Source organism: Hippichthys cyanospilos, chromosome 1 (assembly GCF_059441005.1).
Source record: "Hippichthys cyanospilos isolate Australia breed blue-spotted pipefish chromosome 1, RoL_Hcya_1.0, whole genome shotgun sequence".
Classification (NCBI taxonomy): Eukaryota; Metazoa; Chordata; class Actinopteri; order Syngnathiformes; family Syngnathidae; genus Hippichthys; species Hippichthys cyanospilos.
Genome location: NC_142369.1, coordinates 10,407,971 through 10,425,857, shown reverse-complemented (window position 1 = coordinate 10,425,857; position 17,887 = coordinate 10,407,971). Strand labels below are relative to the sequence as shown.

At 38.1% G+C, this 17,887-nt stretch overlaps 2 protein-coding genes across 3 annotated transcripts; one reads left to right on the top strand and one right to left on the bottom strand.

Annotated features, from left to right (window-relative positions):
• Positions 1 to 226: 226 nt before the first annotated feature.
• LOC148429094 (uncharacterized) lies at positions 227 to 12,369 on the bottom strand. Of its 2 annotated transcripts, XM_088432142.1 has the most exons (6): positions 12,231 to 12,369; positions 8,508 to 8,717; positions 1,765 to 2,772; positions 1,612 to 1,692; positions 1,467 to 1,550; positions 227 to 867 (listed from the first exon to the last, which is right to left on the bottom strand). In XM_088432142.1, the coding sequence occupies exons 1-5, from the start codon at positions 12,273 to 12,275 to the stop codon at positions 1,497 to 1,499; spliced, it is 1,398 nt and encodes a 465-aa protein (XP_088288268.1). In that variant the 5' UTR covers positions 12,276 to 12,369; the 3' UTR covers positions 227 to 867; positions 1,467 to 1,496. The 2 variants fall into 2 exon arrangements, with proteins under 2 accessions (XP_088288268.1, XP_088288279.1); XM_088432153.1 differs by lacking the exons at positions 8,508 to 8,717; positions 12,231 to 12,369 and adding an exon at positions 4,238 to 4,529.
• A 1,865-nt stretch (positions 12,370 to 14,234) lies between these two features.
• On the top strand, positions 14,235 to 16,632 carry selenoe (selenoprotein e). The gene is made up of 4 exons (XM_088424583.1): positions 14,235 to 14,390; positions 15,535 to 15,611; positions 15,989 to 16,067; positions 16,290 to 16,632. The coding sequence occupies exons 1-4, from the start codon at positions 14,274 to 14,276 to the stop codon at positions 16,431 to 16,433; spliced, it is 417 nt and encodes a 138-aa protein (XP_088280709.1). The 5' UTR covers positions 14,235 to 14,273; the 3' UTR covers positions 16,434 to 16,632.
• The last annotated feature ends 1,255 nt before the right edge of the window (positions 16,633 to 17,887 follow it).

The following is a 17,887-nucleotide window of genomic DNA, read 5'->3' as shown; positions in this document are numbered from 1 at the left end:
ATCCTTAAAACATAATACACAAACTAATAAATGATAAAACAAATTGAAAACCTAAAAAAAATATTAAAAAGGAAATTCCAATAACTCATTTAATCGTTTACTTAATGTAAACGCTGCAATAAACACAAGAACACACTACTACACACTAGTCAAATGCTAGCAGTTAGCATTCCGCTAATTTCACTGACGAAGATCATGTTGTATTTGCATTAAAAAAAAAAATCCACAATTTTTACATCTTTATTTCAAAAGTTGGCAATTATGTGGTGCTTTTGCATTCAACACCTCACTCTCAATAACAGGACACATCAAGTGATACAAAAGAATGTAGAAAAGAAGGGGGAAGAACACACCAGAAATATAATGTTCTAGGTTAAAGTGATCCCGCTACGCTTCCTTTCTACCAAGTGGCTTGCTTGAGTTCGGCATACATCGGTTAATCCCTACCAGGTTTGCATTTTCATCGGAGAATGTCAATTGTATCAATGGCGTATATTGTAATCATTTGTCACAGATTCAGACCCCAAAATTACAAGTGTTAAACTGTAGTGCTTGGTGAAAACCAGGCTTGAATGTCCCTTAGTCTTTAGCAGGCAGACATCTTGCATGTTTTTTTTTCGCTGTTAATGATTAGCGTGCCGAAAGATCTACAATGTGGTTCCACTTGCGTGCACTTGGTTGGCCCGGCCTTGGCCCGCGGCAACATACACAAACGGGGGCTTCTGGGGACTCTGGACAGGAACCAAGGCACTTCAAAGTGTGGATGCCCCTTCAATTTCCTGCTCTAAGCCCTGAATATAAAATGAAACAAAGGCATCCGGTTCATCCGCAGTAAGTCTTCCAGTCCACCAAATGAGCGTGTGCTATCTGGAAAAAAGAAATTAAAAAAGAGATGAGTACAGACTCATCAGCAAGCTGGTGGAGAGCTCAGTGCTTCTCAATTTTGGCGAGAGACACGATGAAGTCAGCGTGAAGAGGAAGGCCCTCGTATCGCCTCAATAGTGTCCCCATATCCCACGTGCAGCGTGAACACACGCCCACATTAGCCGAACAGACGTTCCTTATTTTTATTCTTGGTTTTACACCAGAGTTGGAGAAGGAGAGATTTTGCACCGAGTCGGCCAAGTAACAACATTTCATGTATGTTAAAAAGTTTGATTGTAGAATATGTCCAAGTGGTGAAAATTTGTGTTTAGGAGCAAACGGCCAGAACTACAGGTTTGTGATCCTCATTATTTCACAGAGAACTGCATGGTGAACCTTCACCAATGGTGGATTTGAATGAGGGTTCTTGCAAAGAATAAAAAGTAGACCAGTTGTTGCTTGAAGGGAGTAAGGTCAACCGCTACTAATGAACAAGGAGTTGTCAGGAAAGAAGCTGAACTGGCACCAAAAAAAAGGACGTTTTTCACTGGGAAAGTTTGCTCGGCTGGTACCAAAGAACAAAGGCAAGGCTCCTAACTTACCAAGACCAAAAAACGGAGTGTGTTGAAGGTCTATCCCTCACTGGACACTAGCTGACCGTTCAGCGCCGGCTCCAATGGTATTTCCTGAACACACAAAATCTTGAGTCTATGTACCACAAAAAAATCTGCGTGTGTTCCACCTCACCATAGTTGATCCCAACTGCATCTGACATGATGGTGTGCTACTCTCTTCTGAGGGACATGTCAGACTTGGGGGTGTGGTGTCCTGTGGGGGGAAAAAAAGTTAGCATCTAACCATTCAACAATCAGTACTGACAGAACTCTGTGTGGTACGCACCTCTTGGATTTCTGTTGGGACACCTGTGGCAGGTTCAACAACCTGCTTTTCCAATTTTGCTTCTACCTTAACCGCAATAGGTTCCGTTTCAGTCTTTGGTTCTTGTTCTGACTTTGGTATGCAACCAGCAACATCTAGTTCTGGTTTTGGTACGACTACGTGCTGTGGTTCAACTGTTTCCGGTTTCGGTTCTGGGTCAGGAGAGCATCCGACGACTTGCTGGGCCAGCATTTGGGCTGTCTGCTCTCCTCCGGCTACTTGTTCAGGAATCTTTTTGGGTTCCATTTGTTCTGGCACTTTTGCAACAGATGGCTTGATGAGTTCCGAGTCAAAGGTGCAACTGACCAGTTCTGGTTCAGTTTTGGCGACACGTTTCTCTACCAACTCTTCAGCTACTGGTTTGGGGTCAGTGGCACAACTGACCAGTTCTGGTACACTGGCTACAACCTTTTTCACTGATTCTGGTTCCACCTTAACTACTGGTTCGACTTTACTTACTGGTTCTGGGTTCACCGTGGAACTGACTAGCTCTGGTATACTTGCAATCACCTTCTCAACCAATTCTGGTTCCACCTTAACAGCTGGTTCTGCCTTACTAACTGGTTCTTGTACACTGGCAACAATCAGCTCTCCCAGTTTTGGTTCCACCTTAACAACTGGTTCTGCTTTAATTAATTGTTGTGAGTCAAAGGTGCAACGGACCTTTTCAGGTACAACATTGCTAACCTGTTCCACCGCTTCCGGTTCCACTTTTGCGGCTGGTTCTGTTGCAGTGACTGGTTGTGGGTCAAAAGTGCAACTGACCAGTTCCGGCCCACTAGTGACAACTTTCTCTACTGATTTTATTTTCTCCGTTATGGTTTTTGGTTTTGGATCATTGGAGGCCACTTTCTGCATTGATTCAGGTTCTACTTTTTGCCCAGCAACTGGTTCTGGTTCAGGTGCGGTGGCAGAGACAGGCCCACATGCTTCTGCCACAGGCTCCGGTGCCAAGACTTTGGCCTTGACCTGTAGAGAAGAGGACACATTTGAGACATGATATCCAATCTCAAATTTGGACATCTTGGTTTCCAAGTGTAAGCAAAATCTCTGATTATCCACCCTGCAAAAAAAACTGTATGGTGCCCAAGTGTGTTGGTCAGATCAGTACACAAGAACGGGGGAAAAAAACAGAGAAATTGGACGAGTACCTAGAATCAATATGAGGAATGTTGTTACCTGGGAAGTAAGAATGATGAGTTTTGTGCATCAAGTAGCGTGTACCAAAGAATTAAAGTTTTTTTTTTTTTTTTTACCTAAAAAGTTCAAAAGACCAAAGAAGGAACTTTGCTACCCACAAACAAGACCCAATAAGGCCGTTTCTAACAAGTAAATCAGGTCTTATTATCCAGGAAGGCGAGCAGACCATAACAGGAAGTAAGATACACTGGCTCCTAAAATAGAATGTGTTACCAGGACCAAAGAAGGGAGGTTGCTACTTATCAAGTAAAGCAAACAACCAAAAATAAAATAAAAAAAAATACCCCCCAAGACACACACACACTTCCCCAGCCCTCAGCCGCGGCCAAGTGTTTGAGGTCACATGAATAATTGCAAGTCATAGTGTGACATTCAATAATTCATCCATGTTACTAACATCCATTTTTAATCCAGGATAGCTATGCTTCACGTCTCCAAATAGATGCACATAAAAGCCAAACGGCAGCAAACGTGGACCCAGTTAGAAAGTCAATTCACAGTGGCTACAGACCAGGTGGGAGTCTTCTTTTATGGGAGTCCAGTCATTGGGAGGGGCTTTTAAAATGGTTACTACGAAATGGATTGAATTATTGATCTCTTTACTTTAGTACTTCATTATCTAGTCAATACTTTAGATCATTAGGCACTACAATTACTTGCTAATTAACTATCTGAAGTAATTGATTGCTAAATTCATTTAGTGCAGTCATTTTTTTTTACTTGAATTGGAAAAAAAAATGGAAATAACTACCTTGAAAAGAATGTCTGGACTTGAGTTATGGCACTTCCATCATCACTGTTACTTGTCATCTGTCACATACACTACAATTAAAAATGCAGTTTTTCCTACCTAAATTTACCAGATGACCTTTTTGGGGGGAATTTTAAAACTTCTATCTTGCATTTCCTGACTAAGAACCAATCAGAGAGAGTGTCACTTTGCCTAACTCTAACCCTGATAACGGGAGGGCATATTATACACGTGTGGGTGTAATTTCCCTTGTAGAACATAGTGTTCCCAAAATGTAGTCAAGGAGCACCCCGCCATACCTCCTCAACTCTCCACCGTACCCTCCAAGGCAAACAAGTGATAACAGACAAATAGCAAAAGGAAGGAGAAGTAAGGGGGATGATGAGTGATGCAGAAGGTGGGGGAGGGCAGAAGGGTGAGTTACACAATGTTCTGACTCAGCTGGAAACACACACACACACACATTCGTGAATCCCTGCTCACCTCTGAATCCTCGGTGGTCGTGGTCACCTTGGCTTGCGGCCAGAGCCAGCTGAACATAATCCCCATTCTGACTACCGCGACGTTCCACGGCCCTTATGAAAAGCGGTTACGGGTCGGCGTCTCCCGTCTGCGTTTGCTAGCCGGTGAAGCTCGTGTGAGCGCTTGTCTAGAAGCGGGAGGGACAGGAGGACGGAGGGACGGGCACTCCCAGCTTTGCAATGTATACCGGGGCGGCCTTCCACTGTAGGAGGAAGCTATATCGGGCCCAGTATGCGTTGACGCTTATGTAAGAGGACCCGGTGAGGGAGTTCTTCAAACAAAGACATCAACAAGTGGTAACTCAAAAGTGCCTCACACCTCAAGAATGCCGCCACCCATTTGTGAGGAAAGCACAGCACTGTTGTCGCAGAGGAAGACAGGGCTCAATGTTTTGTGGAGTTCTTTGGAAGGGAAAATATTTGATTGTTTTGGGGGTTTTTTTGGGGGGGGGATCTTTTTTAACTGCAATTTTGAGTTAAAAAAATCTGAAAAATACTCAGCTTGGGCTACTACTTGAAGGAACTTCATTGGGTACTTGAGATTTTAGGTAAAACAAATGAACATGCAAAATCCTTTAAAAATAATTATTGAATTAATTAATTGTTTCGGGAAAATATATGTTCATAAAACACATTTCATGTTCATTAGGTTATTCAATTGAATTATTTTTAAAAGCCAGATTCTGCACCATACTAGAATGGGTCGACCCAACTTGTCATGTGCCACGTCTCGTTACCTGTCAAGTTCATGATTTATTTTTGTGAACACTATCCAAAAGTTCCCAAAAGTTTAATATTTTTTCTGTGGACAAATATTTATTTATAATTATTTATTTTTGAGATTAGGTCTGACACCATATATTTTGTGGACAAATATTTATTAATAAGTTATGTCTTTTTTTTATAGCCAATTTCTTCTATGATCCAAAAGACAACACTTTAGGTTGATTGTTTTTTGTTTGTTTGTTTTTTTGTGGACCAAAACAGAAGCAAATGAAGTTTGAAAGGGTCTAAAGTTAAATCAGACTCTGATTGCATGTTTTAAGTTTAAGCTTTTTTACTTGGCTGAAAAGATATTTCACAGGGGGTACATCACTGAAAAAAGGTTGAGAGCCGCTGTTCTAGAAAGCAATAGAGTTGACTTCTTTTTTTTTTTTAATCAAACATATGGGTCAAATTGTAAGACAAAACCTTGGAAAAAATTGTTGAAAAATTGAGAAAATTATCAAACAAAACCTTTGGAGTTAAAAAAAAGTGGGGAAAATTCCAGAAAAATTATCAATACAAAATTAGAGTTGAAAATGAGCTTAGAATATTTTAGATCTTAGATAAGTCTTCAGACCTAACTTATGTTCAAATTTTGTTGGAAATGTTTTAGAAAAATTGTTCAACAAACCTTTCGGTGTACAATAATTATGCAAAATTTGAGTTGAAAAATTGCTGAAAATACATAAATCTTCAGACAAAACTTGAATTGAAGATTTCTTGAACATAAATTGTCATAATAAGCTTTTGAGTTAAAAATAGTTTCTTAAATTATATTTTTGTGTTTGACAAATGATTACTATTACACATATATTACTAAGATTTCATCTTTAAACTTTTTGTTTTACTTTTCATTCACACTTTTAAATATTTTCCATTCCATTTTTTTTTTTTTTAATACTGGCTTGGTTTTTAATTTATGAAGTAAATTTCCTTTGGTACTTTTCGCATTTATGATGCGACACATTTTTGTACACAGATTTCGACATGAAAATCACTTTAACAAAGCTTTAATTTCCATTCTAAATTCATCTTATTTCTATCATTAAGGACGCTTACATATTTTTTTTCTATACTTTGCCCAACAGTGACAAAAAACATGGTTGCCTCGTGTACTTAACAACCAACATTGTGTTCTGTAGTCTTTATTCATGCGGTGACTGACGTGGGCCTCCCTTCCGACTGCCACTGACACTTGTACACACATTGTACGCACACACACACACACACACGCCTTATGCACATACGTCATTTGCACAACACCTACATGGCCCAAACAGAACATTCTGTTCATTCCATGTGTATGAAAAGCGGGCAGTTAACCCCCAAATCCACAGGACAATCGTGACAATCAGTAAATACAAAACGGCCTCTGACAAAAGATTTTTATGTTTTGATTGACAAGTACATTTTAGTATTTACAGATATCTTCACCAATTTTCCCCATATCAAGGAAAAGTGCTGCGGATCAGCATTTTTTTTTCTTTTTTGGAGCGCTTATGAGCACAATAAACTCGCAGAAAACCACATTTACTGCCCCAGTTTGAGTAAAATTGCATAATCACAGATGCAAGGCATAAATACTTGATAATGTCATTACATTATGCATCAGTGACAAAAACTTTTATTTCTACAGTAGTTGAAAAATTAGGGCTTTTAAACTAGTACTGATGTTGTACATCAGATTATTTATTTGAGAACAATAAAGAATTTCTTAAGTCTGTTAGGTCTACTCAGTCTATTTCATTATTTATTAATTCTGATCTAATTTAATTATTGAAGTCTATTCATTTATTAGTGGTTCATTATTACGGCCCTTATTGCTCTATTACAGTTATTGCCTGCCTTATTACTTGCTCGATTATGGAATGTAGTCCGCTCGAGGAAGTGAGCAAAATAAGAATTTCAATGTGTGATATTAGCATTCATATGACAATAAAGCTCTTGAATCTTGAAGTATTTCTGAATACAAATACATACTGCGTGCCAGTGAGAGCTGTCCCTAATATTTAGAGCCGAAAGCATGTGCGTGTTAATAACATGTAGGGCATCAGTGAAAAGCGTCCTCTGATTTTCCACCCCTTTGCTAAATGGAACACGCTGTTCCCTCCATCCAATGCCACCACCCGACCTGCAGCGTACATACGCACCCCCGTTTTCCATATGGCCCTGCCACAGGCTATGTAGTGAGAGCAAAAGAATCGTAAAAGCTGTTTTCCGCCCCTTTTTTTCCTCACCATCAAAAAGGTCACAAGCTGTTTGCAGTACAAAAAAATAAATGAATAAATACACACAGACTTTGACAGATTTCTCAAAACTTTGGGACATCAGGGTGTCGAACACACTTTGTACACACAGAATCTAGTGAAATGAGGGTTTTGCCAAATGTGTGCAATTTTCACACAGATAGTCTGTTTGGACTCTCGCATGGGGATTTTAGGGGTTTGGAGTCTTGTGCTAGTAAAAAATTGAACCTTTGTTTGGATGTTGGACGAATGCAGAATCTTCGGACGATCGTTTCTCCTTCTCTGTGTGAAAGTGTTAGCGACAATTTTGAGGGCGATTTCATTCTTTTGCTCGGTTCTGTTTAACCCTTGTGCGATATTTTGTCCAATCCCTTTATCTATACATCAAAGGGGAAGCATTGAAAAAAGACACTAAGTAGCTGAAATTTCACCCAGATTGAGACAACATGTCAAAGTTTTGCAATTTCAATGTCTAAAATCGGAATCCTCTATAAATGCTGGATTTGAACTCTGATGTTTTAGAGTAAGGCATGCTTTCTGCTTTTCTTTGCCCAACACACCTGACTCAAGTGATTAGCTTATTAGCAAGCACTATAGGAACTTGAAAATTATCCTGATCATTTGAACCGGGTGTCTTTCAACGAGAAGGTTCAAAAACATACATAATAGCGACCCCCTCGGTCACCAACCATGGGTCCGCGGCCCGGTATCGGTCCGTGGATCAACTGATATCGGGCCGCACCCAAATAATGTTTTGGAACTGATTTAGTTAGTTTATTCATTTGTGCTTTGTTTGGCTTGATCTTTGTTTTTGGGCGCCGCCCCTGGCCGCTGTTGATATTACATTTTGTAGTGAGACGCACTTAATGTAATTTGCGTGCATTTTTGTACATTTTGAGCCCCCCCGACTCTCAAGTGTCCACCTGTCTGTGGTAATAAAAAGGTTAGAGACCACTGGTTTAAGGGATCAATGTCAAGCCATGACTGTCTTCATTGAGCTCTGTGTAAAGTTGGGAAAATGTCTTCTGACATTTTTTTTTTGGCATATCTTTGGTAGAATGTGAAGATTGGTGTCTTTGCAGTACTCTGTGTGAAAAGCACGAAAATGCCCAGATTAGCGCCCATGCTACAAAGTTGTAAAACATCTCGATGCCGCTCTTTTTTTAGGCTCGCGGCTTAAAAGTGGAAATACACCACCTTTGCTGGGTTCAAATGACTTACTGGTTGTGGTTCTCGAGTCACTTCTCCAGGCGCCTTTTCAGTGGAAACCGGTTTCCGGACTGCCAGGCCAACCGGAGCTGGCGCTTCCTTCATGACTTCAGATTGGACCTCTTTTGTCTTCTTTTTTGCTTCTTTGAGGGCAATTGCAGGTGAGGATTTTGCGGGTGAGCCGCATCTGTTTTGCTCCTCCAGCGCTTGTCGCTGCACTAGCTGGAAATAGAACAACAGGTGCAAATATGACATTTATAAAAACTAGTATGATACAGTAGCTTCGTATATGACTACATTGACCGAATCGTCTTAAATGTTTATATCAATGCGTACTATTATTCCCAAAACCTGCAAGCTCATCGCCCCCTACAGTTCTGCATCTGCTTTCAAATCAAGTGCCCAATAGCAACAACAACAAAGTCCATTCCGTTATGTAAGTGGATCAACGCCAGCGATCAGAACGCGAAGCGTCCTGACAGGTGCGACGAGCATGAAAATGTGACGGTCAGCAGAATCCGCATAGACGAGAGGCAGCCAGCCTAATCGCATCAACGCCGCGTGCCAATCACAACACAATCGCTGGCGGGAAAATGCTTTTGTTAGCCCTGCCGATGGCCGTCAAAACAAAACCCTTGCTCACCAAAACGTATAAACGTGGCTCAAAACGGCTGTATGATCCTGAAATGTTTTTTTAGAGTGAAGACATCCAGGTCCTTGTATATTTTGTTTTAATTTTTTGTCAAGGCTGAAACTTGCCACGCTGAACATAAATAAGATTATTATCGATAAAAATTGTATTAGTATACCTAAAACTGTGTTAAATATTTTTTTACAGTATTTCTACAGGTTAAAGGTTTGTCTAAGCCAGGGGTGTCAAACATATGGCCCCCGGGCCAGTTCTGGCCGCAAGTGAGTTTAATCTGGCCTGTGAGATGTTTTTTTTAAGGATAAAATGAGCTGAATTTTTTAATAAAGGAAAAACTTGAAATGCTTTATGATCTAAGCAGAAAAAAAACCAAGTGCATCAAAGTGCCTGAACAAAAAGATGTCAACCCTTATTTTATCAAAATGATACTTCACATGGCAAAAACAAGTCCCTTTCCCAGGGGTCATCCGCGCTGCCCCACTTTGAGAAACACTGGTTTCACAAGATATTCTTCGTGTTTGGAAGCTACTTGAAAGGGTTGTAATTAAAAAAAACAAAAACATTTTGTCATTTCAGGCCCCAAAATTAATTCCATTGTTTATAAAATTACAGTATTTTGCTAATGACTTTGCTTTTGCTAGCAATAATTGTATGTTAGCTTCACGTTTGTTAGCTTTAGCAAAGTCCTGATTGTCTTTGTTTATAAAAATGTACAATACAAAACGTTTATCAGCATGTACTTAAAATTTGTAAAAGAGTAAATTGACTATACTTTTCCCCCCAAAAAACACGTTAGCTATGTTGAAAACACTAGCACGTTAGCATTAGCACGTTTATAGAAACGCACATAAATGGTATCACGATCTCTAAAGTGTCTTCAATGTTTACAAAAACGGTACATTGCGTTTGTTTGGCGAGTCAATTTATCGTGTTTACCAATGCATATTAGCTTTTTTGTTAAAGACGAAATTGTTCAGATGTTTACAAAGCGCGTACTTCATGCTAGTTTTCTCCTTTGTCCACGAATTGTCTATTACTATACATTGTTTTGTACATTAGGCTTCTTGAAGACTGTCCACAATGTTTACAAAACACATAGGCGGTGTTAGGTTTATCTAAGTTTTAATGATCTTCATTTGCATAAAATGTACGTACACTGGGTGATAACAAAACACATACACTGGTTTTGGTCAAGATTAAATTGTTATTAAACGTTTTAAATGCACTCGAGATCAATGAAGTAGTGAATCATTTGCTCTGCGCTGCTTTTAATGTTCGGAGAATATTTTCGTCAGGGGCAGCTAGCACAAACAACACTCTCCAAACATGGCGCGAGGCTGATAACGTGGACTGACTTTAGATTACTTTTTTTTTTTTTTTTGGACAGCATATCACCTCCATTGTAGTGGAAGACATTGTGCAGACGTCCATTCAAGACATTCCGTTAGGACACTCCACCATATTTGGTGGCGTGCAACACAGGCAAAGGCTAATGGGAGGTACTGTATGTGATCAAAAGTATTGAGACACCCATAGGAATCACAAAGCCCAATTGTTTGATTGCCAGAACTTATAAAATTACAGACAAATGTTAGTTTGTTTGTTTAACTTTGTATTCAACGTCAATGAAGCCGTATTGTTAAGTTTGTCAGAGACCAAAGCTTACAATCATGTAGAGTTAGTTAGCTTTTTTTTCTAAATTACGAAAAACATTTGTTTAAAGATGCAAAATGTTGCTTGATGTTCATAAGAGCCAGTTGTCTAGCTTTGTTCATTAGCTGGTTTTAATGTTTACAAAAATGTCCCTATAGACTCCAAAACCACTTAACTCAGCAAAAACTTTAAATTCATTGTTGATTATTTAAAAATAAATACTTGGAATTCACTCTTTAAAATACTACTCGCAGTACATGTGTACTGCGACATCTCGAAGTTTCCTTCCATTTTTCTTGAATTTTTAAAAGTGTATGTTAAAAAATGTGCGCTAGGTTTTTCAAAGGCTTTGCCCTTGTTTGAAAAACCATCAATGGTTTTGTTAACGTCCTAATGCTAAAACATGCTTACGATGTTTACAAAAACATTGCTTGCAAAATAATTCATTAAATTGTCTTGAATTATTACTCAAACTGTATATTAGCTTCAATTGTGGTAAATGTTTACAAAAATAAAAAAATCAATCAATAAATAAAAAAACGAATAAAATAGACCAAAAAAAGAGACAAAAATAAAATTAAAATAAATCAAAGACATTAGTCTGCAGTGCTCACAAAAAATATATATTGTTGGGTATTCCACATCCTAAACTCCTCCCACTAAAACTCCAACTTGTCCCCCACTCAGCATTCATCCATCGCTCATCAGGGGTCGACTGTCCATGTCCGATTTGGTGTCATGACTCAGCGTGGAAGCTCTCGTATGGTAGGAATTCACACCGGGGGTAAGGCGAGGGGAAAAAAAAAAAAACGCATTCCCCAGCAAGCCTCCTGAATGTCAAGCTATTAAAAACTTGCGCAAAATCTCCACTTAATCCACCACATTTTTTTCGCCTAGCTCAATATAGAAACTCTTGCCTAGTTCCATAAATGTCTCCTTAACTCTTTAAATGCCAGTATTTAAAAAAAAAACAAAAAAAAAAAATGCCATAGGTTTTCTGTCGGCATCATTTCACATCAATGGTGTTTATTCTGTGTTTTCCCCAAATGCATTTTTCTTTTCTTTTTTTTTTTAATGAAAATTGTTCAAGTGAATTATGAATTATTGAAAAGATTTTTTTCAATAAACAAACCAAAACTAGGCAGGGCCTCGCTTTCTAGGAAAACATCATCATCATCATCATCATCATCTTCCATCCTATCATTCTGACATTGCACTTTTTAGCCACTCTATCAGAATGACAACTTTCATTAAATGACAACAATCTGAAGTTTTCTTGCACACATCATATGCATTTTAATGCGCCATTTATTTTCTGCCTTCGAAAGAAGTTTTCCTTCGTTAAAAGCGCCTCCTTAAAAAAAACTGAATGATAATAAATGTTGCTGAAGTTGAGTGTACAGTAAATATTTTATGGCGTGCAGTTGACTCACCAGTCTCCTTAAGCGACGTTGCTTCTTCTTCCTATTGCTGGGCATGTCGCTGTGCGAGGATCACGGATCAAGATGAAAATAATAGATGGAGTGAAAGGAGCGCCTCAGAGAGCAGACTCTATATACAGTGATGCCCCCCCACCACCCCCACCCCAAACACACACACACACACACATTCTCTGCTTGTTACACAGGATCCAAATGTGTGTTTGACCGTATGCGTGAAAGTGACACACTCCTCTTCTAAGTTCATGGAAAAAAAAATAAGAGGTTGTTGTCAATTCTAAATGGTCTATCAGCGGTTCTCAAATGGGGGTAGGGGTACCCCTGGGGTACTTGAAGGAACTCCAGGGTACTCGATAAACAACAAACAAGCAAAAATCCTTTCAAAATAATTAGTGAGTTCATTCGCTGTTTCAGGAAAATACAAGTTCAGGAAAAATCTTTTCAGTAGGTTATTCATTTTCATTATTGTAAAAAGCAAGATTCTCCCTCATACTAGAATGGTTGGACCCGACTTGTCATGTGCCACCTCTCGTTACCTGTCAAGATAATGATTTATTTTTGTGATCACATCCCTCCCCTCTGTGATCCAGAAAGAGGACACTTTTAAGTTGAATGTTTTTCTGTGGACATATATTTATTTATAATTCTTTTTTTTGAGAACAGGTCTGCCACTTTTTATTGATCATTTTTTGTGGACAAATATTTATTAATAATTAAGTTAATGATGTATTTTTGTGAAGCGATCTCTACTGTAATCCTAGAAGATTCATATTGAATATTTTTCTGTGGACAAATATTTGTAATTATTTCTTTTTGAGAACAGGTCTGACACTTTATGTTGATTATTTTTGGTGGATAATATTTATTAATAATTAGGTTATGTCTTCTCATCTATGATCCAAAAGAGGACACTTTAGGTTGATTATTTATTGTGGACCAATACAAATGATGTTTGAAAGGATCTTAAAGTGTCGTTAGTCTAGAAAAACATACATTAATGAGTGAAAGATTCTAAATTGTCCTCGATGTTTATCGTCATTAGCTTTGAAGAGCACATTTAGCTAGCGGTAAAAGTGAATAATGAGATTTCATCAAACAAATTTTCCCTCCAGCCTTTTTCACAAAGTGTTTTTATAAGCATTTTTAATAGTAATAAGCAACTTTTGTATCATTCGTTTTTTTTCTGTTGGACACCATTTTGGAATAAGGGAAAAGAACAAAGTGTTCCGTATATTCAGCAGCACCCATTAGGTGCGCCTCAGTGCGTTTCCACTCATGCAAAATTAAAAGACAACATGGCTTTGGGAAGCTTCAAACTAATGTAGATGTTTTAGCATCCGCATTGTCTGTTCCTGAAATGACCAAATGCCTTGGATTGAATGCTTGAATTAAAAACGTATAAAAACGTCTTTGGGATTGAATGGGTTAAATAGACATGTTTTTTTGCATGAATTGGCATTGAAATTTATGAAGAAATGGACTTTAGGAAGATCTTTAAGACCAAATGCCTTGGATTGAATGCTTTAATTAAAAACGTACAAAAACGTCTTTAGGATTGAATGGGTTAAATAAACATGTTTTTTTTGCATGAATTGGCATTCAAATTTATGAAGAAATGGACTTTAGGAAGATCTTTAAGACTGCATTTTCTTTGTGTTTTAAAAATCCACATGTAGCTTTTTGACATGGGAAAATGTGATAAGAACCCAGGTGTTGCCAGTCTGTGACATCACCAAATATGGACGCTAACACCAACTAAGGGTTGACGGGTGACTTTGAAAATGATAATAATTAAAGCAACCCAAGAATATAAAACCTAAGTCGGCTAAAAAAGACATTTGTGTCGACTGAAGTCAATGTTTTCAGAGATGTTCATAATATCATAACTACAATTTTCTTGATTAGAAGATAGCACCCCCGTCCCCCGTCCCCCCCTCCCAAAAAGTGTGAGGTAGTCTCACCCATGTGAGTCAAGTCCAGGAGGAAGCATCTGCGTGGGTCAAAGCAACTCAGGGAAGCTCATAGAAGCTCATCAGCATGTTGCCCAACTTCATGATGCTAACCCTCACCGCTATGGTGGCGGTGACGGGAAGCGATAACATAACCACAGCCGGAACGGAGGGCCAGGTCGTCATTGCACGGGGAAAATTATTGGTGAGCCTTTTGTTGCCTCTATGTCAATTTTTCTACTATAATTATATTTTATAATGTATCATATTTTATAATTCTATAATAATATTTCATACTATAATTATAATCACCCAAGAACTCACTGACAATAACCGAATGACGCAATTGTGGAACGAGGCAAATATTTTTTTAAAACATGAAAGAGGATCAGGTAAAATATGTTCATATGTTTGTTTGATTAAAAAAAAATCTCATCAAAAATCTCTATCTCAAAGACATAGTTTTGGTTTTTAAGACTCCAGACATTAAATCACAGGTGATTATATATTTTTTTCTTCACATTTGTTCACCTGTTTAGCTAATGGGAAAGCCTAAGAATGGCTGGTATTAAATTAATCAAGTACTAAAGTAATTAATTACTGTAGGTACTTTGGTAATTAACTCTTTCAATGCCAGGGACATATTTTCACATTTTTTACAAGTCCTGACATTCAGTCCTAGATACTTGTGTTTTTTTAATACTTAAGTATCTGGAAATGAATGTCCTTAATGTAATTAAGTATCGATTTTATACTTAAGTATCGGGGATCTAATGTCCGGACTCTTTTACTTTAGGACTCGATTACTTTAGGTCTTGTGTAATGACTAATTTAGTGCTTGATTACCTCAAGTAATCACTTACATTAGTACCTTTTATCTAAATTAGTTGATGACTTCAGTACCTAATTACCTAAAGTAATTAATCATTTCAGTACTGTAGTGCATAAAGTAATCGGTTACTTTAGCACTTTGAGTTCCTAAATTACTTCAGTACTTAAGTTCTAAAGTATTTTTTTAAATTAGATATTTAACTTTAGAACTTAGTGCTTAAAAAGAAAAAAAAAAAAAGCACCTGTAATTGAATATCTGGACAATTAACTCATTCAATGCCAGGGACGTATTTTCACTTTTTTTTTCCAGGGTCCAGACATTCAATCCCAGATCCTTAAGTATTGATGTAATACTTAAGTATCTGGGATTTAATGTCCAGAATCTTAAAAAAAAAAAGTGAAATTACGTCCTTGGCATTGAATGAGTTAAAAAAAAAAAGTATTTGAGATTGAATGAGTTAATAATTCAATCAAAACCAATGAGGAATTAGTGAATAAAAATGAGTTTTGTTTTTCAGGCTCCCAGTCTGGTTGGATGAGGTATCAAGAAAATGCCCGAGTTGCATCACTTCCTGTTGGAGCGTTGGGCATTGTAGTATCCTTTTTGTCAACAGCTTTCCATGCAATTTTGTTTTAGCAACATTATAAGAAAGACACATTATTTTGAATATTTATGAAACCACCTTATTATGAATTTGTCACAAGATGAGCATTGTTTAACAAAAAAAATTAAAAAAAGACATGGGCATTACTTTGGCTTCAATGATAATGAAATATTCAATTTGAAAAAAACATGTGAGTTACTGTGGCTGTTAACGAAATTACTTTTGATTTTAAAATAACGTTAGATGTGTAAATTGTTTACAATGTTTAAAAAAAATATGTTCATTGGTTTTGATTCCATTTCCGAAAACATGTGCGCGAGCTGTGTCAGAAGTTGAAATTTCCTTGACCCGAGTTTTCCTAATTCAGTCACAACCTGGAGTACGATTCCTCGGAGGAAGTGAACCCCAGACTTGTTTTTTATGATGACAAGGACGAGGTTGTAAAGGTCAGCTCATGCTTCGCATTAGCCGCAATGTGGAGCTAGCTAGCTGATGTTCAAGGAATCCGAACAGTGCAAAAAATGAAAATGATTTCTGTTAATTTTGTCGGATTTGTACAAAATCACAACAGTCAACATTGTACCCTTTTCTTAAAACAATAAAAGTGTATTTGGAAAATGTTGTATTAAGCTAAGCTGAAAAGCTCAACAAAACCTATTTCTTTGTAGACGGTCAGTGTGAAAAACATGAAGGCGACGGAGATCGCCGCCCTGCTGGACTCCCTGGGCTTCTACAAGCGGTCGCAAAAGGGTGAAGCGGTGCCGGAAGAATTCCAGAACTTCCCCCTGCGCGCCCCTCGCGATGAGCTATGACGCCCTCCGATGGCCGAATGCCGCCACTGCGTCCCGCGCATGCCATTGATGACGAACGGAGCCTCAAGGTGTTCCCCAAAAAACAAAATCCCGGCTCCGTTCTGACGGCTCGCTGGGCCCGACGTAGTGTGCGCTCTTCAAACGTTTGTTTGTCACGTGTTTTATGCACAAAAATAAACAAAATAATTCAAACAAGAAAGCATCATTTACTTTTAGTAATAAAAAAAAATCTAAGATGCAGGAGGATGCCTAAAAATCAAAATGATTATTTCCTACATTTTTTTTAGTAGTGGTAGAAAAAAATTGTTGTTTGGGGGGGGGGGAATATTACATGTCGCAAAGTGAAACCAAGTTTTATTTCTTTATTTATTTTACAAGTGTGCATCTTACGTTGTGCAATCTTTATTTTTGCAGTATTGATTGATATTAATCTCAGTCATGGAAGAATGAAGCCTTAATGTGTGATATTTTTTGCTCCTCTAGAGGGCACACTTGGTTTAAAAATGCAATGGGTTCAATCTGATGGGTTTCCATTGCATTTGCCTTTAAAGCATGCAAGGCATCTAGATGAGTAAAGAAATAATAAGTGGATCACGAGGCTTAATTTTCCAGTAATTAATTCTAGAAAATTACATTATGCCCCAAACAAGACAAATAACAAAACATCTTTAAAAAACGAAATGTCAAAATTCTAAGTCCTTTTAGTAAATCCTGTAAATCCTTTTTGGAGGGTGGTACGGTTGACCTTGGGGGGCACTGAGGAACCTCGATTTAATGGAGTGGTTGGGGCAATCATAGCGGATTGTCCGTCCATTATTTAAATTGAAATGTTTTTTTTTTCCCTAAAAAGTGTTTTGTACCTTTTCTAATTTAATAGTGTTACAATCTCAGTGTGCGTCTTTTCCGTATAAAGGGCTTGACAAAACAAAAATAAGTAGCAAAAAAAGTATGTTGGCTAGCGTGTGCACATAACACAACTAGCTCCGTAGATAAAAAAAAGTTAGTTCCTTTTAAGGTGAGGCGAATCTTATATTTATAGGAAAGTTGCCCCTTCCAACATGGCCACCTTTGTAGGCATGTGTGAGTCTACCCATGTGACACAGCAGGAAATGTGGATACTTCTCTGGCTGTCTGCTGATTGCTCCACAGCGCCGTACACTGGCATTGTGACGCACGTGCAGCCAATTCTGGAACGATCAGATTTCCGATTCTTTTGTTTAATCCTGTCTCGTTTGAATCAAAATTCATCTGTAAATGTCCAATTTGATTGATATTGGTCTAATTGAGATATGTTTATTACAAGCAAAAACATTGTGTGCGTCATTCAAAATGTGTTCTGTATGTTGACTTGCCAGCACGTTGTTATTGTTTCAGTTTGACTCGAGAAGTTTTCGACTAATCCGCAGACGTCCACCTGTTTGGTAATCTGATTAGCGGCCTCTGCGCATGCGTGT